The 25,944-nt window shown below is 46.8% G+C and overlaps 1 protein-coding gene across 1 annotated transcript in view; it reads right to left on the reverse strand.

The window, feature by feature from the left end:
• LOC8052756 (son of sevenless homolog 2) overlaps positions 1-22,443 on the reverse strand; it is a 50,341-nt gene extending 27,898 nt beyond the window's left edge. The window contains exons 1-8 of the mRNA XM_040207232.3: positions 22,342-22,443; positions 11,605-11,865; positions 10,445-10,606; positions 7,634-7,825; positions 6,794-6,934; positions 5,659-5,769; positions 3,762-3,860; positions 78-205 (exon numbers count right to left, since the gene is read on the reverse strand). Coding sequence (XP_040063166.1) covers positions 78-205; positions 3,762-3,860; positions 5,659-5,769; positions 6,794-6,934; positions 7,634-7,825; positions 10,445-10,606; positions 11,605-11,865; positions 22,342-22,440 — 1,193 coding nt within the window. The 5' untranslated portion in view covers positions 22,441-22,443. The remainder of the gene's footprint in view (positions 1-77; positions 206-3,761; positions 3,861-5,658; positions 5,770-6,793; positions 6,935-7,633; positions 7,826-10,444; positions 10,607-11,604; positions 11,866-22,341) is intronic.
• Positions 22,444-25,944: the final 3,501 nt, after the last annotated feature.

Here is a 25,944-nt window from a genome sequence, read left to right on the forward strand (position 1 = left end):
ACGTAGGACCGGTTTAAATGCTACATGTAGGACGGCTCTATGGAAGAAGAGTCGTTGGAACGGGAACAATGACTGACCCGGGCCTTTTGCGGGGCAGGGTGTCGGAGCAGGTGCGCGTCAGCTGGGTTCGGAGCCTCCGGAGCAGTCCCTCTGCCTGCTCCAGCGTCTCCCGGTCCTCTTCCGACGGAGCCATCTGTTGCAGGACCTGGGACCAGTGAAAAAGTTTTTCTAGATGCGACAACCTTTATTTATTTCAAACACCGTCGGCCTTGCACGGGACCAAGATGGGAGTGGAGGTTACACAACACAAGAAAACACGTGCAAAACACACATCAAGACAATCATTTCAATACATAAAAAAAAAAACAGCAATTGACATTTTTGTGTACCAGAGACCAAAATGCCTGAGACAAAGGAAGCAAATTCTTCCCAACTTTCAGCAGCCACAATGAGTGCTGGAAGTTTGTTGCATTTCCACAGTTTGCAGAAAGAATGAGCACCTAAAACAACCCATAAAAAACTTTTCCTCTTACACATACGGTAATTTCCAGATTTTTTTGAAATTTTTTTATTCACTTAATTTTGAATTCGTAGCAGCAAGTTGTGGGCCGGATGTCATCGGAAGGAAGACGGCCATGCACGGGCCAGGGTTTGTAGAGTGCCGATTTTCCACTCTTTATTATCTGGAGCAGAGGTCTCTGAAGTCTTCTGATGTGACACGAAAACCGGCATTGTCTGGAACCCATAAGTCCTGAAGACAACATGCTTTGTCATAAACATTTTATGCACAATGACACTTCCTGACGACCTGTCAATGCGGAGACATTCCATGTTTAACTTGCTTTGCTTTTCCTCGGTTGCGATAGCGATCCAGTTGCCCGAAAATCCAAGTTAATAGGCAAAAGCTTAATCAATAAAAATATCCTGTGTACAGAAACATTTCAACGAGCAGTACTATCGAGGAATTCACATCATTTAACATGAAAAAAAGGCAACATTTTGTAATCGAGCAGAGGCTGACCGTGCATGTTAACCATGCTAACGAAATGGGAGCCACCTGCGAGCACATTTCGACAAAGTGTCACGCTTCTGAATATGGGCATGCAGAAAAAAGAATTACTTGAGCTTGTTAATCTTCAGCAGTGCATATTGAAACATAGCTAAAACTTAAAACTGCACAGCCTTAGGAATGTGGGTAAAATTGGTGTGAAAAAATCTTGAGGAGCCGGACAGCACCTGGATTGGATTGTGATGGCCGATTTGGATTTTATAGCTTTCCCTTTTGTATTGTGTGATCAAAAGTGGATTCTGCATCTGGCCAGTCAACTCCCCTGTGAGTTCCTCTTCTGCCAGGAGCCATACAGCTCGAATGAATTGGATTTAAGGCTAACTCCTTTGTACCAAGGGATCTCAGCAAGGCTGGATCTAGGCCTGCTAGTGGCTGGACTAGTTAACGTCGATTTCTTCTTCAAGTGTCGTCCTTCACCAGCACTCCAGTCTCCCTTTGTTTTTTCCAGTGGTGGAAGTAACATAAGTGTGCGTATACCAAACCCCAATAGATTCCCACAGTTGCCAGACGAAAACAAAAACTCTTCCAAAAGCCAAATCATTCGCAGATCCGTTTGCATTGGCGCAGTTTGGCGTAATTTGTCCCTTCGGGCGCAGCAAGGCAGAGGAAAGCGGGAATTTATCAAAATGGCGCAAATGGCACTACTGGACCACCCTCTTAAAGGGTTACTCCACCGATTTTTTGAGCTACCTCAACTAACTATATTTTCTGACTCCCCGGCCTTTAGCCCTTCCGGTATGCTATTTAGCATCGCGAAATTCATAATAGGTATTGTGAAATCGGCAAATGAAAATGGTGCAAAAACCAATATTCAAATATTCGCGCACTTTTCAGTGCCGTGACGTCAGTGGCAGGCAGGCTTGCCAGTCGACCAAGTACTCTAAAAATAGAATATGCCAATCATTTGTTCCGTGCTGGAGCGCGGATACGGGAGCGAGCTTCCAAAGCACTCATTTGACACCAAGAAACTGCTTCAAATCCGTTGGGAACAACTTCTGTAGTCCAAAAAGTTAACCTCTGCCTTCCACTGACGTCATTTTGTTGTTGTTGCCAGTAGAGACTTTCAGTTTGAAAAACACGGTGAAGACCAAAACTGTAAATTCAATAACTTCGCGAAAAAACAATATTTTGGCCTAATATTTGGGATACTATTTTAGCAATGTTTGTTGGTTAGTTTAGCAAAATTTCAAGCAAATCGGAGACAATGAAAAAACCGGTGGAGTACCCCTTTAACGGGGAGATTAACATCTCGTCACCCGTGAGTTTGGTTTCTAACAAGGCGTGTTTAAGAAGCGCCTGATGTACCCTGGTCTTTTGCTAGCAAACTTTATGCACGCGTCTATATATCCGTTTGTAATAATTGAAGCAGGCGGCATGCATTTGTTATGTACCTCCTTCAATTCTGCATACCGCGGTTAATGTGCGCAACGAGTGGGATATGATATATTAGCTTCCGAATGGCAAAATCACTTACCGAGGATCTTATGTCTACATACATGTAACCTATCTTCATATACTTATAGTAAGAGAGGAACATTTGAATTGCAATAATGCTACAGCAAAAGTCCTTGGTTGATTGCAAGGCTTGCCCGCAGGAAAACTCTTTGAAATGGTTGTGCGGTGGAAAACTCCATGGCATCAACGAAAAATATTCCTAGAATTTCCACAGCAGTTCCTAAGCAGTTGAATAAACCTGGGAGTTCTCTGTAGTCACGAAAGACCAGGGAAATAGTGTGCTGTGCAAGAGTTTCTCCATTTCATCCTCAAAAGCATTATCGCTCGTTACATATTTTTCGGACCATACATTTTCTTACAGTGCCTCTTAAAACACGTCGTCCAGGTTCTACCGCAACTTCACTGCTAATGTAAGCGTTCTTTACACCTTCCAAAGAGAGGACGACAAGAGAGGAAGAAAATTGAAAGCCATTACAACTCCCTGCAACGCCGAATTAGAGCGCAGCTCTTGAGGAGGAAGAGGGAAGGGTGCTGAGGGGAAGGTATACCCCTCCTCCCTTCCTCATCCTGTCTGCTACTGCTCCTTCCGAGCGGTGTTGCCGTCGCCTCACGAGGGCCATGGACCTCACGGGGGTCACGTGACCCCTGGGAGGTCACGTGACGAGGACGTCATCACAATGACGTCATCGCCATTGTGATGACGTCATCAGTGATGTCATTAGTGGAGTCACGTGTGACGCCATCGTGATGACATCATCATCACTGGTAACGTCATCGTCGCTGGTGACGTCATCGTCGCTGGTGACGTCATCGTCACTGGTGACGTCATCGTCACTGGTGACGTCATCAGCATTGGCATTGTCATCGTAACTGATGACATCATCAGAGACATCACTGAGGATGTCATCGCCACCGTCATCGTCACAAATGACGTCATCGTGACGTCACCAGTGACGTCACGAGTCCCATAATCCACCGTGCGGTTATGCCGACGGCGACGCTGCTCAAGCCGGAAACGGGCGCCTAAGAGTTGCGCTCTAAAACAACGCAAAACCTCTGGTTCAAAATTCACGACAACTCAACAACTAGAACTTTCCCAACCCCTTAAAGTCCCCCGCAATTCCACGTTGTCCCTTTCTACCGATTCCTCCTAGCTCAACAACACAATATACTCGGGACTTGAGCCCACTGAAGGCATTCACTGGACGCTAAAAGTAACGTGCCCCGCTCTCCTCACCTTGATGGCTTCGAAATACTGGAAACAATGGGCAACAGGGCCCCAGAGCAGTCGAGGCAGGACATACTTCACCGCCAGCAGAAAACCGTGTCCAGCCGTCTGAAATGTAAATGCCAATTATTCCAGGCGTGCCCATCACAGCACCAGACACAACACCTTGTTTCGTTGCGCATGTTTGTTCGTTCACAACCAACACCAGAGTACAGTCACAGCCATTTACAACGAAGTCCGTCATAAAAAAACAGCGGCTATGGAAAAACGACCACGATTTCCCGTTCTTGTTTGCATTCTCTCAATGTATTTGTGTTTGCTTTTAGTGAAGGAAATTGAGCGCCTTCCACGGATATAGCGAAGAAAAATTTTTGTGACAATTTAAGAAGATAACTAAATTCGGAAAGTTTATTGATTCACAGACCACTGCACTTTGCCGCCGCAGCCGAGCAGCCAGCCCAACACAGGCCGCAGACATGATGCAGAGGCCACCAGCAGCAGCTCCTGCGTTGTCGTCTGCTCCCCACTCCTCATCTGAGAAGTGGCTTTTCAACAGTATGCGCGAAGAAGCCGCCGTGGCATGCCGACGGGGGCATTCAGAGCACCAGCGCCGATGTACACACGGAGATCACGGAGAGAGCCTAGATTTAAAAGGGAGTAACTCCAACCATGGAGACCATTTGAAATTTAACAGCGGATTACTCCTGGGAAGATTGGCACAATTGCGCCTAGCATTTGGTTGTCTCGTGGTCGGCGTGGTGAGGAAAGTGGCGGAAAAGAGGACACGTGAGAAGTGGTCACGTTTGCACACGACAAACACTTTTGACTCCTTGCAGGCTGCAGCCCATTTTGCAAATGCGGCTCAGAAACCATGTGACACCGATCGAGCAGTTGTTTCACCTCTTAATTTTAGGCTCTCTATACCGACAAAACACAAATTTGAGCCCTTGAGCACAAACTCGGTTCCGTATGTGCTTCTTTGTTCACTTCGTGTTCCGTGCAGACGTTGCTGGTCGGTTTCCGATCGCTCTCTGTGCGAAAGTCTAGCTTCACTCAAACACCAATTCAGCGACTCGTCGTCACTCAACAATGGTGAGATTCGGCACCGCCGGCCCCACGACGGGAAGATGAAAGCAACCTCCTCGAAACAAAAGCGTCCTGCCATCCTTGACAAAGTGCACGTAAACGTAAAGAATGCCATCTTTTGCCGGCGTCCTCCATGGTGCCCGTCACAGCTGTTGACACTGGCCGTACGCAGCTCGGGGGATCTTCTTTCGATTGGAACTTCTCGGAGGTGGCGAGAAGTGGCTCCGATCTAGCAGAGAACACGTGCAGGGAAGCCTGACCGCTTTCTGCAGGCACGATAAACACGTGCCTGTAATGGCTCGTGTTTCCTTTTTTTTGCATGTTACTTCTTGGATTTTAGATATAACGAAGCAGATATAGCAAAGTGATTTCCGATTCCCACTGGCTTCCTAATAACCGGTCTAGACAGTGCCTTAAACACGTAGGTTATAAAAATCTCCACCCCCATAAGTAATTAATTCATACGCATACACCGGAATTTCCTAGAATTTCAAGAATCTATGTTTCAGAATCCAGTTTGAAGCCTAGTTTGAACTCCATTTGGAGAACCAAGTTTGAAAACCCGTTATCTGTAGATTCCTTTTAGCAGATAAACTATCCATCGCATATAAAATGTGACCATTTTTCTTTGTTTTATGCGGTCAAAAAGATAAAAACCAGCTTCCTCTTCTACAACTGCATGAACACGACAAACACAGAGAATTCTTAAATGTCCTTGAGACACTGTGATGCCTTCCAGTTTCAGACTAAAAAAAACACTAATGCACATAACAAAAAAGCTGGAAAACTTAGAATGCTTATCCACTTGCCATACTCTCACCTGAAGGGAGTTGGCCACGTCGGGCTGCTGTAGCAACTGAGACAACTTTTCCCGGCAGTCAGGCGAAAGCACCGTCCGTGCGTAGTCCTCGTAGACGTCAAATTCGTCGTACTGGAAAGTTTGGGCGGTGATGAGGATTATGGCTTACTTTCGTCGCCAACGTTCTCCCAAACGCTTGCGTCAGCTCAAACTTGCGCCCGAAACGCAATCGCATTTGTCTTGGTATGCGTCTCCTGCATGTGACGTCCCAATTCCACAATAGTGGTCGTTTCTTCAGTGGTGCACATTGTACAGAGGCAGTATGGTTTCCCTCTCAAGCCACAAAATGTCTCAAGAGGGTCTTTCAAATGTGTCCACAAAAGCAAGGGAATCGAGCGAAGTAGATTAAGGCACATGCTTACTTATATTTGCATGCGCCGTCTTTGATCCTAGCATCACCAAACAGAAAAGTTTTCCGCTCTATTCGCTACCAAAGCCCCTTTTCGGATGTTCACCGAAGCACAACGACACAGCTATCGGGCAAAATGTTCTCATCACGAAAGTGCACTTGTTGCTAATTTGCTTAGCACTACTACCACTTGTTTGGAGAAACAGTAGTGGCCGTTGTGCAATTCAATGCAACGTAATTAGGCTGGGATACACAGGAAGCCACAATACTACTATGGTTGCACAGAACCTGAGGTGCACAGCACAAGGTTCATCAATACTGCCGAGACCGGTTATAACAAAGTCAACGGGAATCGGAAATTACTTGGCTATATCAACTATTTCGTTATAACCGACTTCGGTTAACGAAGTGCAAAAGGGAATGGGAAATTGTGATCGCTTCGCTGTAGCCGCTATTTCGTTATAACCGACTTCGTTATAACCGGTCTTGACAGTATCACCAACTGAAAAAAAGAGACAGAAAAGAAGAGAGATGAACATGCAAATAAATTTAAATGTGAAAAAAGAAAATGGGGAAAGGAGGATACCGAAAAGGATCTTCTGCCTCACAGATGTTTCAGTTTTAAATTCAACCTTTGAAAGTTGAACTCGGAACCACCCAGGAATGAGGGACCAGTGCCATCACCACGAACGAGGTGCGCACAATTCGGTCAATGCGAGCAAAGGAGAAGCAGAAAGTACTCCCGACCTCGGCCATCTCGTAGAAGCAGGAGCCGATGGCAGGGCTCTGGTGTTCGTCCGTCATCTCCACGACGTCCTCGAAAGAACCGAGCAGGGAGACGCTGAAGTCGTACACCTCCGACACGTTTCCAAAGATCACGTCCAGATCCTGCGGACGAACCCAAAAACAGAACCGAGACAGAGAGCCGTGAGCTGGGATGCCACGGGAAGGGGAAGAAAAAATTAAGCGTGTCCGAATTACGCAGGTTATGCCGGGGGGCACAGAAAGCTCAGCTTGTTTTGAGCTGCGCCGGGCGTTTCTTAAGAAGCGTTTCCAGCTCGGAATGCACAATTTTGAAAGTATGAAGACGATTAAAAGCCGCCCATACGGGATACGGACAAAAAAAAAACAACATAAAAGCAGCGGTGCGCGCGTCCTTTTTCGGCCTGGACGTCAACCACACAAACGGCACAGCTTTCCTCCTCTCCTCCTCGCAAACGTCTCTTGCTGTTTTTGGTTTTCGACTACGGCTAGCACGGCCAGCACAGCGTGCGAGTGGCTGTCCGTACCCGCATGACGAGCACGCTCTAAATCTCTGTCCAAGGATGCAAGCAAAGGGAAGCTCTCCTTCCAAATAAAAAAACAACCAAGAAACACAAAAGCAGCCTGGAAACGGGAGAAAACCTCCATTTTGTTTGGAAAGCCCTTTGCCCAGAGTCAATGATCATGCTGAATCAGCCAAGAGAGTTTAAAATCCCCACCAACACATAGGGGTACTTGTTTACTCCACCAACACTCGCAGCAGAAAGACCCGTGACCGCAAAGAAACAAGTAACAGAAAAAAGGAACAGAGGGGCTGAAGGGCACCTTGCTTCCTGGGAAGAGCTTGTCGAGTGGTTCCCGGAAGACCTTGATGACCATGTTGAGTTCCCGGATGTGCTGCCGCTCCTCCGAGATGAGGTCCTTCACCTCCTCGTCGTAGGACAGCGGGGGACGGCCGCCGGGGGACTCCTCTTCCGCCGTTGCGAGCTCCTCCCCGTGAAACATGTCCATGAGCACCTGCACACGAGAATGTGTCCGATATCCATGAAAATAAGTCTATGAAAATGTGTCTACAAGAACTCGTGTGAATGCGTCTACGAGAATACATCCGTGAGAATGTGCTCACAAAATTAAGTCTGTGAGAATGTCTGCGAGATGGTGTTCCGAAATGGGTACCCCCCTTCCATTCCGTGAATAAGTCTACGAGAATACATCCGTGAGAAGGTGTTCACAAAATTAACCGCCGAATTCAGAAACTTCACTCAAACTACACTGAAACTTAAAGGGGTTATGACAAGAAAATTAAACGGATAGATTATTCTTGAAATGGAATGCTCATAGGCTACTTAGTATGTACACCAAGTTACGCAATTTTTAGAGCTCTGATAATTGCAATATTCAATTTACGAATTTTTATAATTTTCATCTGGCGACCAGGCAACACTGCTCAAGTTAGTCACACCATGGTGTCCATAGACCACGTGACCATGAACACTCTCTCATTTTAGGCGCCCCCATGATCGCCCAAGTTCTTCTCGTCGCGGTACGAACAAAACCGCTCAAACAGCTCGGTAAACTGAAAGCTATTCTCGCTCTCGCCCCCCGGCCGGTTGACCTTCCACCCTGCATGCGCCTGCGAGACATTCCCAGACGACGGTGACCACGGCGAACTCGTCGTCGCTGGAGCTGGTCGCCAGCGGGTCGCAGTCAAAATGAACAGCTTCCAACATCTCTTGATAGCAATCACTCTCATCGCTGCTGCGATCAATGTCGAACACTTCGACAAGGCGATCGATGCCGTAGACGTAATCGTCACAGATCGGATGCTGGAAACGTGGAAGGTAAACGAGGAAGCTGAGGCTCGATACGCCAAGAGAGCCAAGTCTGTGAGAGCGTGCAAGTAGACACCACGCTGGAGGCTGGCTACGTCATCAGCCTCCAGGTCCGCCCGGATCTGCCCCTCCGAGGGGCCCGCATACAAATCGATTTATCCACGTAATTATCGCGCCTTTTTCAAAACAAATTTAGCAGGATTACAGGAACCTACAATGGGTCCTAGCAGTATGGTTATGTAATATTTTATTTTTGGCGTGTCATAACCCCTTTAAGGGCCCCTCCACTTCCTCGAGGAAGGCGCGAGGGCCGGCGCTGGCCAATCGCGACGGCGCATCCGTCCTCGCGATTGGCCAGCGCTGGCCCTCGCGCCTTCCTCGAGGAAGTGGAGGGGCCCTTAAGTTTGAGTGTAGTTCGAGTGAGGTTTCTGAATTCGGCGGTAAGTCTGTGAGATGAAGGCCGTGAGAATGCCTGCGAGACAGTGTTGCGGAATGGGTACCACCTTCCATTCTAACTCCATATTGGGGAAATATGATTCCCTATGGTTCCATTCCTTTCAACTCCTAAAAATGGAGACACCGGGCCCATTTCCACTCCTGGAATGAATGAACTTTACCATTCCAATCCTTTAATTCCTAAACGTGAAAAAAATATATATATAGAGCCTTTTTACTTTACATGAAGATGGAGGACGAGGGAAGCTATTATCTTTACGATGTCTAGGAGGATGCATAGAGGATGGCGTCTAGAACGACCTCAAGGACGACGCCTGGAAAATGACGCCTACGACAACCTCAGGGACGACGTCTATAGGACGACCTCAAGGATGATGTCCAAGACAACCTCAAGGATGACGTCTAGAACGAGCTCAAGGACAACTTCTAGGACAACCTCGAGACGACGTCTAGGACGACCTCAAGGATGACCTCTAGGACGACCTCTCGGATAATGTCTAGGACGACCTCAGGGACGACTTCTGGGACAACTTCTAGGACGACCTCGAGGACAACACCTAGAGAAAGTCAGCCTTTCCACTCTGGTGAAAACCAGAGTGGAAAGGCTGGAAAGGTAGCTGCTGTTGCTTATAGATGGCAGTAGCTGTCTGGAGTTTTCTGTCGACATCTGTTTGTCCATGGACACGATACTGGAGAAACTAGAGCTTAACAACTCCGCTGTCGAAAAATGGCTCTTCGCAGCTGCATTGACAGAAAAAAGCAGCATAAAGCTGACGTCGTCAAACGCAGAGACAAGTGCAAAATGCTTCCCCAAAGCACTCGTTCTACTAAGCCGAGTGCTGGTCGCACAAAGCACTTCGTGGCACCTGGTGTCACTGCAGACATAGATTGTGCGATCAAGTGTAAAAGGCCCACAACAGATGCCAGATATCAAAACCACCCATTTTTTTTCACAAAAGGACCGTACACTGTCCATAGATACATGGTCAGCGTGTTGTTCGCTTGATGAAGTCTTAAAAATGTCCAATTTGTGAGTGGCACAAGAAAAAGCTACCTATTGTCTGCTTCAAATAACCGCACAACGACACACAACAATACAGCGAGCGTGAAACACCCAAAATATTGTTCCTCTAGCCTTAGAGCCCTGTCAGGCGACCGGTTTTGCCTTTTGCACCAAGGACCTTTCCAAAATTCCCTCTCCTTCGTCTTTGGAAACAACATTAAAAAAAAAACGAAACTGGAATTGTGGGTGTGATCCCAAACTATCCCTCCACTAAAAGGCCACCAGCTACCAGTCAACAGACACCTGTACGTAATCCGCAGCCCTGACACGACCTCTCCGACCCACCTTGTCGGCACACATGGCCACGCGGCAGTCCTGGCAGGTGATTTCCGCATGCCGGATGTTCTTGACATAGTTGCCCGTTAGCTTGAGAATGTCAGCCGCAATGTACTCCAGCACCGCCACCATGTACTGGCTCACTTGCAGGTCCAGCCGGTAGCCAAGCACCTGCACAGACACGCACCGTTGCAAGTCGTCCGTGCTGCTGGCGAGAAAAGCACGGAACAAATTGGGCACGCTCAACGTGCACCGGTTCCCGGTGTACCACACCGAACACACCACTTGCAGTTGTGCTCTAGGAACAGTGCCACAACTACGGTGCCTGGAACATGCCGTGCCTTTCACCATACTGGGGCAGCGCGCGTCTGCTCGAGGTGCACGAGATGTCGAAGCGTCGTCGAAGGTGAGAAGCTCGCGTTGGAGGAAGGACGACCGAAGCTCCTCCCTGCCGTTCTCACCCCGTCGACAACTGTACGCCGTGCAAGCTTGTCTGCTTGTCCGTTTGTCTACCGTAACGCCCCGAGAGATACCATACTCTCGAAGGATAACGCCCTGTTTCTGGCCCGATTCGCTATTTTCTCATAAACATAGGAAGCTGGCTCACTCCTAGTAATCGTAGTGTTCGGATCAAAGATGACCTCGGCATAAACGCGGCTGGTCGGCTATAGTGGGATATAAGCGAACGTTGCCGACTGTAAAGTATGTTCATCTTTGCTTCATTGTCCCTCGCTGCGAACAAGTTTGGCGGGGACATTTGATCTTAAAACTAGTTTTCTTGTCAACTCTTCTTAATAGTACATTTGAAGTTAGTCCCACGCCCTATTTTCACCTAAAGTGCTCTCAATTCAAAGTGGGCTATCTCTCGGTATATTACAGTACCCCCCTAGAGGTGCACGAAGCTCCTCCCTTCCATTCTCACTTTGCAAGCAACTATACGGCAAGCAAGTTTGTCCGCTCGTCCATTCGTCTACCCCCCCCAAACACGTCTGCGTGATTTTATTTCCCTCAAACCTCGACCGACAACGGCGCGCGCTTGGCCGCCTTGTCATCACATTTTCTCTAGGTTGCTCTTCGATCGACGCACCCCTCCTTGCATTCTGACGCACCAAAGTCGCTTTCTGAAACGCTCGCCCACCATACAACGACGCCGCTCGACGCTGACCCACCTTCTGGAGGAGTGGATGCACCTTGTCGAGGGGCAGCACTAGAGAGGACCTCCGGCGGCCCCTCTCGAGGGCAGCCTGGGCGTCCCGGATGGCCCACTGGTCGATGGGGTGGGGGAACAGGCGCACCACCCGCTCCTCCACGTCCTGCACCGAGTGGGGGCGCCCCAGGCACAGGGTTCCCAGCAATCGCAGCACCAGGGACTCCACATACTCCAGTGCGTCGTCCGTGGCTGTCAGGGTCGGGTGCACCTGGCACTGGACCTGCGAGGGAGAGGAGGGGATGGCGTGGGCGTGGGCCGGATCTGGCGGCGAGGCGCGGGTTCGAGATTGCATCCGCCGCAACTTTGTACGCATAGAGCGTTTGATTGTCGTGTCACGATAGATGAAAAGTTGATGCGACTGACTCAGAGCTCGCCATAAAATACCGGATAAGCGCCCACCCCACTTCCACTGAAAGCTGGGTTAATCTAGACATGGGCGCTTGCTCAGTCAAATCGGACGCCTGAAGTATAATGTGCAGGATTCCCAAGCTTGGGAAATGTCACTAGTGGGCACTCAACGAAGTGGGCGCTTTTGCAGTATTTTGCAGTAGGCGGTATGGTGGTGGACATCGCCTGAATAATAGGGTTGTTCGAAGTTTCTTTCACGTTACACATACTATCCTGTCTCACAAAACACTTCTGTGCTTGTGCGTGAGAATGGGTCGTTAATGAAACAATACCTTTCATTAAAAATATCAAACAAATACACTAAAAAGACTCACAATACTATGATTATTCAATATCTGAAATGGTCCTTAACATTCAAGGTGAAAACCTTCTCTGCGAGACTGGTGGCCTGGATAGGATGGTCGGGTTGAACTCGTCTGCAATTGACCGATCCGGCGGCATTATTCGTTAGACAATCAGGCCAGGCTTCAATGCGTGAAGCTCGTGTTTTTCAAAACATAGGGTCTGATGCTGCGAGGGCACTCCCATTTGGCGAAGAACATTCTGCGATGCGGTCGGCAAGCACGGTTAGACGATCTAAGGGCATGACGTTGGCCACACCCAGGATCCTACACGGACAAGTTCACCAGTCTTCACGTAAGCTCAGAGTCAGTTGCCCCATCCTTTTGGTCCACCACAGTACAAAGATCGAAAAAGCTACAAGCCGGCAGGTGCATCGGGAAGTGGGTCACCAATTTGTAGCGTTTTCGACCTCGGATGTCACGGTCTTCTGACATTCCCCACAGTAAGTAACCATGCCTCCTGTGAGAAGCATCAGCACAGCACTATGGCTGGAAGGCGCTACACTATATACAGGGTGTCCAATTTTAATTCAAACAAATTTATTACAAAACATTTGTAAAAGGTATGTTAAAGCGGTTCGCACACATCAGTTATATGGCCAGGGAAACATTATATCTTCAGAATGAGTTGGATAATGAAGTTATATTTCTTAATTATTTTTGTAATGGTGAAATAAACCTATGGTTCCAATTAGAAAGTTGCTGGGTGCCATCGAAAACCACTATATCAGTCAACTTTAGAACGACGTCAAGCACACAGGAAATGAGGGGGTGCGCCTAAGTTACCACCTGTGCAGCAGGCACAAAGCTAGCAGTGGGGAAAGGCAGTTAATTAGATTATCATCCACATTTCCTCACCACTAGCTTTGCGTCTGCTGCACAAGTGGTGCACTCCCGTGTTTCCCACGCGCTTGAAGTCATTCTTAAATTGACTGATTTAGTGATTTCTGATTATGCTCATCAAGTTTCAGATTGAGACCACATGTTTACTTTCACCAATTAAGAAAATTGTAGAGACCTTCCACTTCACGTGAAAATGGAGGACCAGCGAAGCTGTTATTTTTACGACGTCTAGGACGATGCCTAGAGGACGACGTCTAGGATGACCTCAAGGACGACTTCTAGGACGACCTCAAATATGACGCCGAGAGGACGACCTCAAGGACGACTTCTAGGACGACCTCGTGGACGATGCATAGAGATAATAACAAGAGATCAGGGCCTCACTATCTAATTATGCCAAGAAGGGCTGACTCACGCTGGTTGCCCCCGCTTTTCATTTTTATTTATTCATACTTGCCACGATCAATGGCGAGTTTTCTTGTCAACATCTGCGAACACATGTTTTTCCCAGATCCTAGTGCATTACAGCTTCGCTGTAAAAGTTAATTAAGAAATTTTAGTTAACTGTCCAACTGATCGTTAAGATCAGCTGCCTATATAATGTCCGCTTGGCCTCACCTGCGCAAACCGCATCAGCGCACCTTTTATAATTTTTTTTAAAAATAAACCCGTTCGAATTAGTATCAAATACCTTGTATGTTACACACAAAGCGCCTAGGGCAAAACGTTTCATAAAAAAGTCCCAGAAAAAGTGTAATGCAAAAGTGTAACCAGAGATTTCCCCGCTAAATTTTGGACTTGTATAGCAGCTTGAGACAAAGAAGGAAAGTGCTCTTTCAATATCATCCCTCCTCCCGCATGGCTCCCACCAGACAGACCTGCACGGGGTAGATATGGGCTTACAGCAAGTGAAAACTTCCACCTCCAATTTTGCGTGCCTCAGCTTTATCATCAACACAACTTGTCAGAAGACAGGTGTCACGGCCCCAGTGAGAACTAGAGCTACGGGGAATGATCCATGTGTTAGCGTTCAATGAGACGAGGGCACTCCGACGGTATGTCTTCGTGTGCCATGCTCAAACACACTTACTGGGGCTGTTGGTCTCAGTTTACCAAGGCACGCCGGTCGACAAGTTTCCATAGACATTGGTTTACGAGGTCTGACTGACTTCAAAGCCCAACAGCAGACTCAACAAAAATGCTTCGACAGAGTTCATCTGCACTCGTTTTCACCTCAAGAACCGCTGTAAAAAAAAAAAGCTCCGGCTCCACGTAGAGCATTACTGATTTCCCCTTTTATGCAGAGAATTAAGATATCTGTAGGCGCATTCTAGATTAGACATACATTATCTTATCAAGACATACAGGTGTAACACACCAAAAGCATTGCTTCTTCCTCCGACAACCCAATCTTGTAATAACTACTTTGCACGGCGTGTGAGCAATGCAAAACTTGTCTGTTTGTTTTTTCTCGAGGAGACAAGTATAGCGACGTTTGCTATTGTTGCAAAGCCCTGTGAAACATGGGTGTGATGTCAATGGTGCTGGAAAAATGTTACGTAAATGACTATAAAAGTTTTCTCGAAGTAAAAGAAACAAGACACAGCATGTGTGCTTTCTCTAGTAAACTTTTCAGCAATACGCCAGTCAGATGTGCAGTCCAAGGCTTCAGTCATACTCTGTTTGCAATAGATGCTATGTGCTTGTCAAATCAGACATATGCCCGTCTCTCGCCATGCAATTACTCTCCCACTCGTAGTCACGCGCAGGGAGCAAAGTTGGGGGATGAAAGAAGGGCGGTTATCGGTACGGCAAGCACACAGTTCCCATAGCACTGTCACCTCAGTGATGAACAGAGTATAGTACGGCATTAAAATTGCGTGCCTGTGACTTTACGAAGCGGCTCAAACTCCTCCAAATTCCTGCTCGATTAAAGGTGTCAAACCGCAACAAAGTCCGCCCATCACCACCATCAAAATTTCGGGATTTAGAAGTAGCGTATCTTTGAAGAAAACAATGGCAAAGGCAAACCCACCACCCTTCGCTGCACCCATGCCTAACTTCATAATTTGCCCCACTGCCCTCGAAAGACTCGATCCAGAGTACACCCGAGACCCAGTTCATTCGAGTGTATCCCATGCCTCTTTTTAGGTCATGTTATCCTAAATTCAAAAATAACAAAGATGTTTCCTTGATAGCCATGAAAATATATACTTTGAAAATACTATTCATATACACTTAAAAAAGAAAAAAAATTATTTGTCAAAATTTCTCAGGCAAGCAAAATATTTTCTGTTCAATGCAAATTTTTTTTATCTATATCGTATTACCCTTTTATGCTTGAAAAAACTAAAATAACATGTTTTATGGAGGGCTCACAATAAGTCAATCCTTTGGATTGACTTATTGTTTTCAGAACGGACAGTCAAAACAATCTGATGGGGAACAGCCATGCTTCACGGAAAAAGAAACGGTCTTCAAAGCCAGTCGGGACACTGTCAAAGCCAATGCTGACGCTAAAGCTAGATGTTATCTACGAAGGCAGAGGCTACATCCATTGAACTTGCCAATTTTATCCCTAGGATAAAACAATGGCTGCCCACTGGAACAGATACAAATAGAAAGTCTGTTCCGTGCCGTCAGCACACGCTTGCTCGTCGTCGCCCTTTTCATAGGCAGCGATAGCGGGACTACCACATCCAAGTCATTCCTGCGGTTTTCCGAATCGAATTCTAAGCTTCTGCCTGGCTCTTAACAAGTGTTTTCCGCATACTTTTTTTCATAGACATCTTAGCCGTCTCCAAGCGCAAGTGCGTCGGCCCGTTGGCTCGCAGTTTTTGCCCAAAGTTAGAGTCGGCGGTGCACCGTTGTGCAAGTACCCAGTGGTAGCCTAAACGGTGCAATGGGTCATCGGTTGACCGGCAGTTGTGTAACAAAGAAAAGCTAGAAAGCGGGACAACCAGAGGGAGGGTCGAGAGCAGGATGGGGAGGAGATCTGTGGCAGCTCCACACCTGTGGAGCTGCCACAGATCCACAGGTGTGTGGATCTGTGGCCTGCACATTTTGTTTTGTGAAATTGAACAACAACACCTCACACTTTCTACTGCTTTTCTACGGCACAGCCTTTCGATCCGCAAGTTTTGTGACAATGAACGGTGCTAAACCACGCAAAAATAAAAAAAAGTAAAAAAAAATTTGTTGTTCGAACAAAAAAAAATTTAAAACATTGGTAGCATTTTTTATGTGGTGTCTCGACTATACTGAAATATGACCCCTAGGTCTCTCAAACATAGATGGCATGTCCAATTGTCTGCCTTTTCGAGGAGTATGTGGGGCTTCATGGAAGACAAGTTACATCCGGCGACTTTCTCAACGGTGGCTTCTTCGAACACAAGCTCCATCCTTTCAGCCCTTCCCGCGATCTGACTGGTTGAATCCCAACGCCGGTATCATGTCTCTGGTGCTTCAATCTGTCCCTAGGGAAAATTTTCCCCCCATAGCGTGATGAAAAGATCTCAGATCAGGTAATTCAAAGACCGAGCCATAGAATCACCCATAGAGTTATAATGTACGCTAGAGGTTCAACTGGCATCAGTGTGCTGTGGCAAATTGAAGCAGACAGCAACCAGTTGGAAACTGACTTCCAATAATTCATTGCTATAAGAAAAAAGTAGGGTTGCGCGGATAGTGGTTCGAATCGAATAGCACTGCCTCATTCATAGCCTTGACAATGCAAGGGAAAAACAAGACAGCCTGTCCTTTCGAGAGTGCAAAAGCTAGGAATGATGCTATGCTATTCGATTCAAACCACTATTTGCAGACCCCTAGAAAAAAGCGAGCACATTATCTCCCTGCTCTCGATTATAAGGGCAAATATCCCGAATAATTCACACATACTAGGTAGACTGGAACTTTTTTCGGTCACGCAGACAAAATAATTGGTTGGTTACGGCGTTTTTACTTTAAATTTATGCCATTAAAAAGGGTGCTAAAACGGCTTCCTACATGTATTCATGTGCAATGTTGGACACTGTTAGCATGAACATGGCGTCGGCGCTTTCCAGCATGAGGGATACATACGCCAAACGAACAAAGGACATGTGGAAAACCAAGAGAGACAGCAAGATCTGTGGAGTAACACTGGATCAGAAACTCCTTGTGCATAAGACAATCAAAATAAATTGGAGGCCACGTAATATAGTCCGATTTGCAATAAATAAGTACTCTACTATTCGTTCTGCTCATGAAAATGTGCAAAGGTGCTTGTTCTGCATCCAAAACATCCCTCGCAAGCTCGAAATCTTTGAAAAAAGGGAGAGGCCGGAGAACAGGTGCCCGATAAAAGCCGCCCGACATAGGGAATAATAAAAAGGCACCTTTTATAGCCCACATACCTTATTCTTCAAGTTTTTAATGCTTCTTGACTACTCGTAAAGATGCACAATGGAATCATTTTCATATAGTGAGAGGACGGGCATATAAGCAATATATAAGCACCACCGGAATACTGGTGAACCATAAACACCCATTATACAATCCTTCCAATTATTATTTTGCATAGAATCGTTGCTCGTTTTTACGTACCTGTTATGGAACAGAGGTTTGGGCCTAAAACATAGTTAAGTTTAACATCTTTCAGTGGTAATGAAAAATGCTGTAAGCAATTACACTTTTACAATGTTAACAAAGGTACATGTTATTTGGTAAGCCCCAAATAGCAAAAGTTATCCATGTTATTTTGCGGCAAAAAAGACAAAATGCATGTGCGTTTTCCCATAGGAATGCGCAGAAGCAGACAGCAACCAAAGACTGGTTGCTGTCTGCTTTAATTTGCCTCCCGGAAGTTGCATAGACACTAGCGATAGTTGAACCTCTAGCGTACCTTTTAATAACTCTACGCTACAGCCGTCTAATTTCTGAAAATGAATAACCAGTATCCAAAAAAAAAAATTGCATTGTGTGCATGTTTAGACAGCAGGAAGTCAGGTCAGTCAGCCCCAATAGACATCTGGTTTCTCTGCTGCAGACGAGAAATGCGTTGTCTTGCGCGTGTCTACGAGCGGCTGCTAGTACGGCTAGCAGTACGTCTGCTAGCTGGGGGATGGTAGCGTGCACCACACGGTACTGATTACATGAATGTACACTGTACGACGCTCGGCCAGATCGAAATGGGCATTGGTGAGGATTGAATCCAGAATCCATTGATCCCCCAGTACGTTTCTACTTTTCCTCGAGAAGGATTGGTAGAAGAGTATGCAAACACACGACAGCTAAGCAGCAAGCAGAGCAAAAGCTTGAGCTGCAGACTGAGATTGTGCAAGCACGCATCTGTGTCATCACGTTAAAGGGGTACCACAGTGATTTTTGGAGCTACCCCAACTCAATATATTTTCGGAATACGGGCCTTTACCCCTTCCGGTATGTTATTTAGTATTGCGAAATTCAGAATAGTTATTGTGAAATCGGAAAATTAAAATGATGCAAAAATAAATGTTCAAATATACCCACACTTTTCCGTGCCGTGACGGCAGTGGTAGGCAGGCTCGCCGATCGAGGAAACAGTTTAAAACAGACTATGCCAAGCATTTGTTCCATCGTCCTGGTGCACGGGTACTGGAGCGAGCTTCCAAAGCATTCATTAGACACCATAAAACGGCTTGGAATCAGTTGGGAACTAATAGACCAATCTCACTGAGCGTTGGGTGCATGCGTAAAGCCGCCATAACTTCAGTTCACAGGAGGCAGACGGCTGTGCACAAGAGGGCTCGTGCCTTCTCGTGCTCTACACGCGAAGAGCTCCAGCGAGGTTGTCGCACGTGCAAAAAGACTAAAGTTGCCTCGATGCATTGTGGCAGCTTAGTCAAACTGGTCGGTGAGATCCCAGCGAGGTTGTCGCACATGCAAAAAGACTAAAGTTGCCTCGATGCATTGCGGCAGCGTAGTCAAACTGGTCGGTGAGATCGGTCTATTCTAAAATCCAAAGAGTGAACCGCTGCTTTTCACTTTTCGTTGTTGCCAGCAGAGACTTTCAGTTTGAAAAACACGGTGAGGACCAAAATTGTAAATTCAATAACTTCCCGTAAAATCCACATCTTGACCACTATTTAAGATACTATTTCAGCTATGTTTGCTGATCTGTTTAGCAAATTTTCAGGCAAACCGGGGACCATGAAGAAATCGCCGGAGTGCTCCTTAAAACCACACTGCACTGGTCAAATTTCCCCTCTGCAGCAGTCAAAACCAGTTGTCGTATATGGGCAAGCAAACTTATCGTCATCTGTAACACTACATGCAAACAAATATAACTTGCTATTTTCCGTCAAAATGTTTAAATTTTGCAAGGGTGGAGGGTAGCCCCAGTTCCAAAGCCCCTTTCTTAAAATATTTATCACAATTTCACAAAAAAAGAAAATTAACGCAGGAACAGAAACAAATGGTAAAGCCAACCCTTGAGACTCTGAATCCAGAGAGCAGAAAGGCCATTCAAAAAACATTTCATGGACAGTTTTGTGCAAGTATTCTATGCTATGATGAGCTTGGAATTGTAATAAAAATTCTGCAGTCTTTCAGGGGCATGAAAAATAGGAGCATAAATTACACTGAAACCATAGGACAGTCTTTTTCATTTTCCTCCGGCAAAAAATGGAAGGACACGCAACAAGAGCAACATTCTGTGGAAATGATGTTCCTCATCCCAAGCAAAACGAGATCATTACTCAGTATGTGCAAACGTTACAAGATTAACAAGCTATACTTGTTCCGCGAGGCAGCAGCTAAATTCATAGAACAGCCTTCGACCAGACTTGAATTTTTTCCTCCGTAACGAACCAACAACACGAAAGAGTATTGTCCCGCACAAGTGCAACATGGGCTATCTATCATTTCTGTCTGACTAAACTTTTCCTTTGTAAATGTCATAAAAAAAAGAATCCACTAAAAAAAAAAAAGATGCAACATTTCAGAAAAAGAGGAGACCGGCATTGCGGCGCATCTGCTTTTCCACGCCATCTGCTGTCGGCCTAGTTGCTTTGGTTGTCTCCAAGATCACTGAACTCCGCACGCCTCTGCAGACAATGCACCATTGAAGCAATAAAACAAGATTGCGAAAACTCAATTTTTTTTTTTTCTTCTTCACATTGCAGTTTACACTTGATTGCTCTTTTAATCCGAAGCTTGCCATAAAGGAACTTTTCAGCTGCAGCGGTAAATGATCAACCTCTTGACTAACACTCCGTTTTCCATTATGATGGACGCCAGAGGATGCCACGAGCCACCGAAGGAAGCCAAACCAATGCTGTCTTAGCGGCACGTGACCTTCGGGAGGGGCACAGCAACCTGAAGGGGTTGTGCAGTTACGTGATATGTCCACAGCGCTGCATTGGCTTAGGATGGCTCGTAGCGTTCCCAAAGGTCCATCGTAAGGTTCAAAGAGAGTGGTCGTACCCAGTTGAAAGCTGAGATCACAGTAGAGCCAAAACAAGGCAAGTAACTTTAACGGGCCGCCGGACAGCATAAAGGTATGATTCACAACAAATAAATTCAGCATAGTCTTGAAACTGCTGACAGGCTGCGTCCGTAACGGTCAGTGGCAGGTTTTTCTGGCTGGCAGCACCTGTGGAATCTTCAGCAGGACTGAAGCTCATTCCCTTTCTCTATGTTTGACAAGTAGAGAGAGGAGAAATCCCTTTGGTATGAGCTTGGGTGACTTGTCTGTGGGAGAAAGCCACTCTCTACCACCTCTTCAAACTGCAGGTAAGTGTTCAAATTGTTGTCTGTCATGGCAATCAATTCAATGATTCCAAAAGAGTTCTGCCAACAGTCATACTGAGAGCACACTCCCAAAAACACTTGCACCCCACAAAAAGAAATCTCTGAATATGTTTGTCGTGCGGAAAAATGACTAGGAGCAATTGCCGTCGCCACAACATGGAAATGCCATTGACATAATATTACGGTGACAATGATTTATTTGGTTCGATTCTGATCAGCTGCCATTTTGTCCGATGGGCTGTGAAACATGTGCTTAGTATGTACTGTAGCTCTCTTTGCATGCATCCTTGGGCCGGTGACTCAACATTTTTCACCCCGGATGCTAAGCACTGGAAAGCTGTGTAGGTTCTACAGTTCGAAACTAGCATAGCATAAAGTGCATTTGCGCCCGCAAGATTACGAGCATGGCGAGACATTACTGCAACCTCCAGCACGACGGCACACCATGTGAAGTTGATGTCGCAGTTCCTTCTAGTTGACGTGTCGCTGAATAGAAAGATGCTGGTACACACGAATGCCGCTGTTTGGGCGATCGCGCACGACGCTAGACCCGTTTTCACACTCAACGTCAGTTTGAAAGCGTCTCGAAACTATGCACATATCTCTCGCAACAACTGCGGTAATCTTTGCCCCTGCGTAGCGCCGTCCGCACCCGCATAACCTGACAGTTAGTGCAAAAAACAAATAAGGAGCATATCTCGACGCAAGTTGCGTGGAATCGCAGCAAGGACATCACTACTAATGGAGGCTTTGGCACATTGTGGTGGCGCTTGCACTTTTCTTTTTCTTCCTTAAACTGCACGTGAAACGAACGTGCAAGGGAAGTTCGCACACGAGTAAGTGCACGTGAAAAGCGAGACGTAGGCGAGTCGAACTCCTTCCCCTTTAACTTGCCGTTGCTAGGAAGCACTGTACGGTGCAGCAGCATAGGACTGAGGAAAAAGATAGGTTGCTCCGCGGGTGAGAGGAGGGCAGACACCACAGCGATTGTATACCGAACTGTTTACAAAGAGAGCGTTTCGCCTCCAGCGCAAACTGGCTGTTGGGTAAAACCTGCAAGCGTAAACAAGACAAATGCGTTCCAAAGATACGCGAAAATATCTGCTAACGCTAGCACGCAAAACTTGCACAAGAAACAAAAAAGGGATGCACGGGGACGGGCAATAAACGAAGCGGCCAGCGTACACTTGCCGGCGTTCGTTGAGTGCTTTCTCAAGCATGACCCGCTAGCACGAGCTCATACGAATCTTGCAGAACAAGTAGCACTCACGGCGTATAACAACCTGTAAACAGAAGACACCCGTCACGAGAAAAAGCACGGGATGTTTCCCTACCTTCTTGAGCGCCGCGACGAGTAGTCCCTTCCACTTGGACGCAATCTCTTGGCTGTCCACTTCGGTGGTAGGGTCGGTGCTGTCTCGGGCCGAAAACATGTCGCACAGCCGTCAGTCGTTCCGCTTCCCGTCCATCATAGCGGAAAGCCGCAGACGCATCGAGGGACTAGCGCCCGAGGTGACGGACTCGAGCGAGCGACGGGCACGGGTTAGGCTTAGGCGTCGTCGCTGTCTCGCGTCGCCTGGAGTTGGGGTGATAAAGCGGGTGCGGCGGCTCAGGCACTCGCGTCGTTTCCATGGCGAGGTGCAGTCCGCAAAGGCTCCGTGCAACCCGCTGGCGGCATTGCCCGTGGCGGAGTCAACAGCACCCGCAAAAGAGAAGCGTCCCAACTACAGTTTCTCCGGGGCTGCGCGTCCCCGCTTCGAAAATGCAACAAGCACTCGTTTCTGTGCGTGTGTTTTTTTTTTCTTTTTCCTTCGATTGTTGTTTTCATTAGATCGCAGCAAACCCTTCCCCCTCCTCCTCCCCCTCAATATCAAGGTTGGCCGATGTCCAATTTCCAAGCCAGACTTGGCGTTTTTGAACGGGCTAAATAGAGGGATGGTACCGACTTGAATACTTGTTGTGGTAGGCTAGGGTGTAGCTTGCGCCACCTAGTTTAGACGACTGAAGGCCCTCACAGCAGGGACCGGGACACAAAAAACAAGTTGATAGGGGAAAAAAAAAGAGAGAGATAGAATATTAGCCGTTACTATCGGGTGAGGAAGTAAAAGTTTTCTTCCGATAATCCTCGAACCTGCAGCTACTTTGATGATCAGAGTAAACCATAAATAGCCTGTCCCACCTGCGCCCACTCCTTGAGGACTTCATACAACAGCCATTCAGCCCCCTTACTAGCTACCGTATCCTGGTTGCTTAAAGGGATACCATGGGAGTCGGCAGGATTTTTCCTTGGCAGGGACAAAACGATCACACCTGTCGTTCTTTTTTCTTTTTTTAATTGGGGGAGGGGAGGGGGGGGGGGGAGGGGGAGCAGTGTCACAGGGTACAAAATATTCCTGCAATCTACGGCAACGTGTTATCCAAAATAAACAAAAAGGGTGTATTTGTTGTCACTTCCAGTATGGGCGAAAACATCGTTTTGCCGTCGCCACGCCAACAGAAGTCATTTGGGATATAAGCGTAACCGTCATACATTCTCATTTTGCCTCCCTTCTATTTTTTTACTGGTTACAGGTTGAAACGTTTTATTATTTTTTCGTCGCCCATACCGGATACGCCTATTTGGTGGCTGGGGACGAGAGTACACGGAAAAGGTCTATACATATAAAGTTTGAAGACAAATGTTGGCATAAACATTCCAAAGTTCGTAGTTCTAATCGATTATGTAAAAAGCCCCCCGCAAGTATTGGGACAACTCTCGATTTTATTCCCGCAGCCCGGGCGCAAAAATCTCGTGAACGGTGATTAACATTTAAGGACCAACTGGTTATCGATGACGAAGGAACCAGAACTGAAGATCTTAAGTAGTACCCAATGTTGTGCGAATATTCCCTAGATGCTAGGAACGTTCGTATGCGGACATTCCCTACCAGGCAGGTAGCCAGGATTTTGTTTTTGGGGGGAGGCCCGCCCATGACAAAATGTTGTATGAGGGGGAGGGGGGAGAGGAGGCCCCAGCAAATAGCAGATTGGGGGGGGGGGGGGGGGACCGGGCTTTTGAGAACAACTGTTTGGATAGTATTCGCATAATCGCCTACGATATGTTGGAAGCTCATATACTACTCAGTAAATATTTGAGCAAAGTTGAATGTTTCAAGACACCCTGCAACGCGTTTCTAACTATTTTAACTGGCACGCCCTACCCGCGAAACGAGTGTACAGACGGTAGTACCGTAGTAACATCATAAAAATGTTTTAAAGGGATACTACAACGAAATTTCGGCGCTTATTTTATGGTCTACATGTGTTCAAAGGAGCAGTATCACATCGAACACGCCAATATCTTGTTAAAAAAGTCACGAAAAGGAATTTTAAAACGAATTAAACGATTAGCAAAGAGCACCTGGTGGATGTCGCTAACGCCTCGTTTGTAATGCCCATCTAGGAGGAACCTTGACAGCTAGTGACGGAGGTTGTCTCGTCTCCAGCCACGACGAGAGAAGAGGGGCAGGAGGAACTCCCCTCTTCCCGAGGATGCCTTTTGTGTGTCGCAGAAGTCGCTATTGTCCCCCTACAAGAGTATAGAAGATTAACCCGTCACTCAAAATTCGTACAAAAGCAGCCGCTTCGGTGGATGGAACAACTAGGCCGTCCTCTCGACGTCAGCCTCGCCGTAGCTTTGCTCGTCTTGAGACGACCTACGTCACGATTGCGTTGGATGTCACGTGGTCTCTGCTGGGCCTTCTCCGAGCGCTTGCCAGAGTGGGCCGTTTATAACGAAAAATACAGCCACCATGGCTCAAAACACAAACGTGCGATTGTCATTTACGGATATTGTGGATAATATGCAACCTATTTTTGAACACGACGGGAATATTTCAAATTTCGTTGAAGTATCCCTTTAAGCGAGGGTTGTCGCTCAAAGTTTGCGTCGCTCATTTTATTATTCACATGTTGATGAACTCGCATGTTATACAAAAGAGCAGCAGCTCCAGGATTTGAAACGGATCATGTGTAGTATCCATTAGCGGAAGAGATCGCCCCGACCACTTCTCAACTCGAAACTTTGCTTGTCATAAAGACCACGTAGGGGAAATAGGGAAATATTTTAACTAGTTTTGTTATATTTTGCATACGCTTTAGACATTCTTCGGTTCTGGTACTAATACGGGCTGCAAGCAGGTACCGTAAGCAAATTTTTTTTTTTTTAAATTTTTGTGTGTGTGTGCGTGAGGGGGGAGGGGGTGTCCCGTGGAAAGATAGTAACGGTTAGAAGTAATTTTTATTACTTCAAAAAGTAATCAGATTACTCTTGTGATTACTGCCCAATAAAAGTAATCAACGGATTACAAAATTACTCCAAAAAGTAATCGATTGCTAGTAATTTGATTACTTGCAATGCGTACGGTAGAAGTCTGCCGTCACCAAGCGGTGGAAAAGGCGGCGCATACTAGAAAGGGATAGTGGGATCAGGCACCGACGAGGGTTGAGAGGTGAAAGGTCCCGGATGTACGCGCCGCACTGCGGTCGAGGATTCGACCGGTTGGTATGGCAGCGCGAAGTGGCTCCTCTTCTGACTGATCTTTACCCCGTGTTTGGTGTCGTTTGTGGCCAATGAAGTGTCACGCCGAATTAGTGTTTAATCGCGTAGCAAATGCGATGCGAGCTTCCCTGGCCACTTGCTTCATACAGCCTACCCAGCACATGCTTTAGTGGCGCCCTCTCGAGCCACCGGCACGGAGTGCGGCAGCCGTGAGCGCTCGCTGAGCTCACCGGTTCACGGCCACTCAAGCAACCAGGACGTCATGAAGGAGGTTATTTTTTGCTTGTTTGTGTAATTTTAATTTGCCTATAACTTTTCAAATAAAGCGAAATTCGAGAAAAGAAAAGCTTCACTAAGTTACTACGTTTAGTGCGCTCAGGTTCGGAGCAAATTAAAA

This window comes from Ixodes scapularis, unplaced genomic scaffold (assembly GCF_016920785.2).
Source record: "Ixodes scapularis isolate PalLabHiFi unplaced genomic scaffold, ASM1692078v2 PGA_scaffold10__122_contigs__length_95168666, whole genome shotgun sequence".
Lineage (NCBI taxonomy): Eukaryota > Metazoa > Arthropoda > Arachnida > Ixodida > Ixodidae > Ixodes > Ixodes scapularis.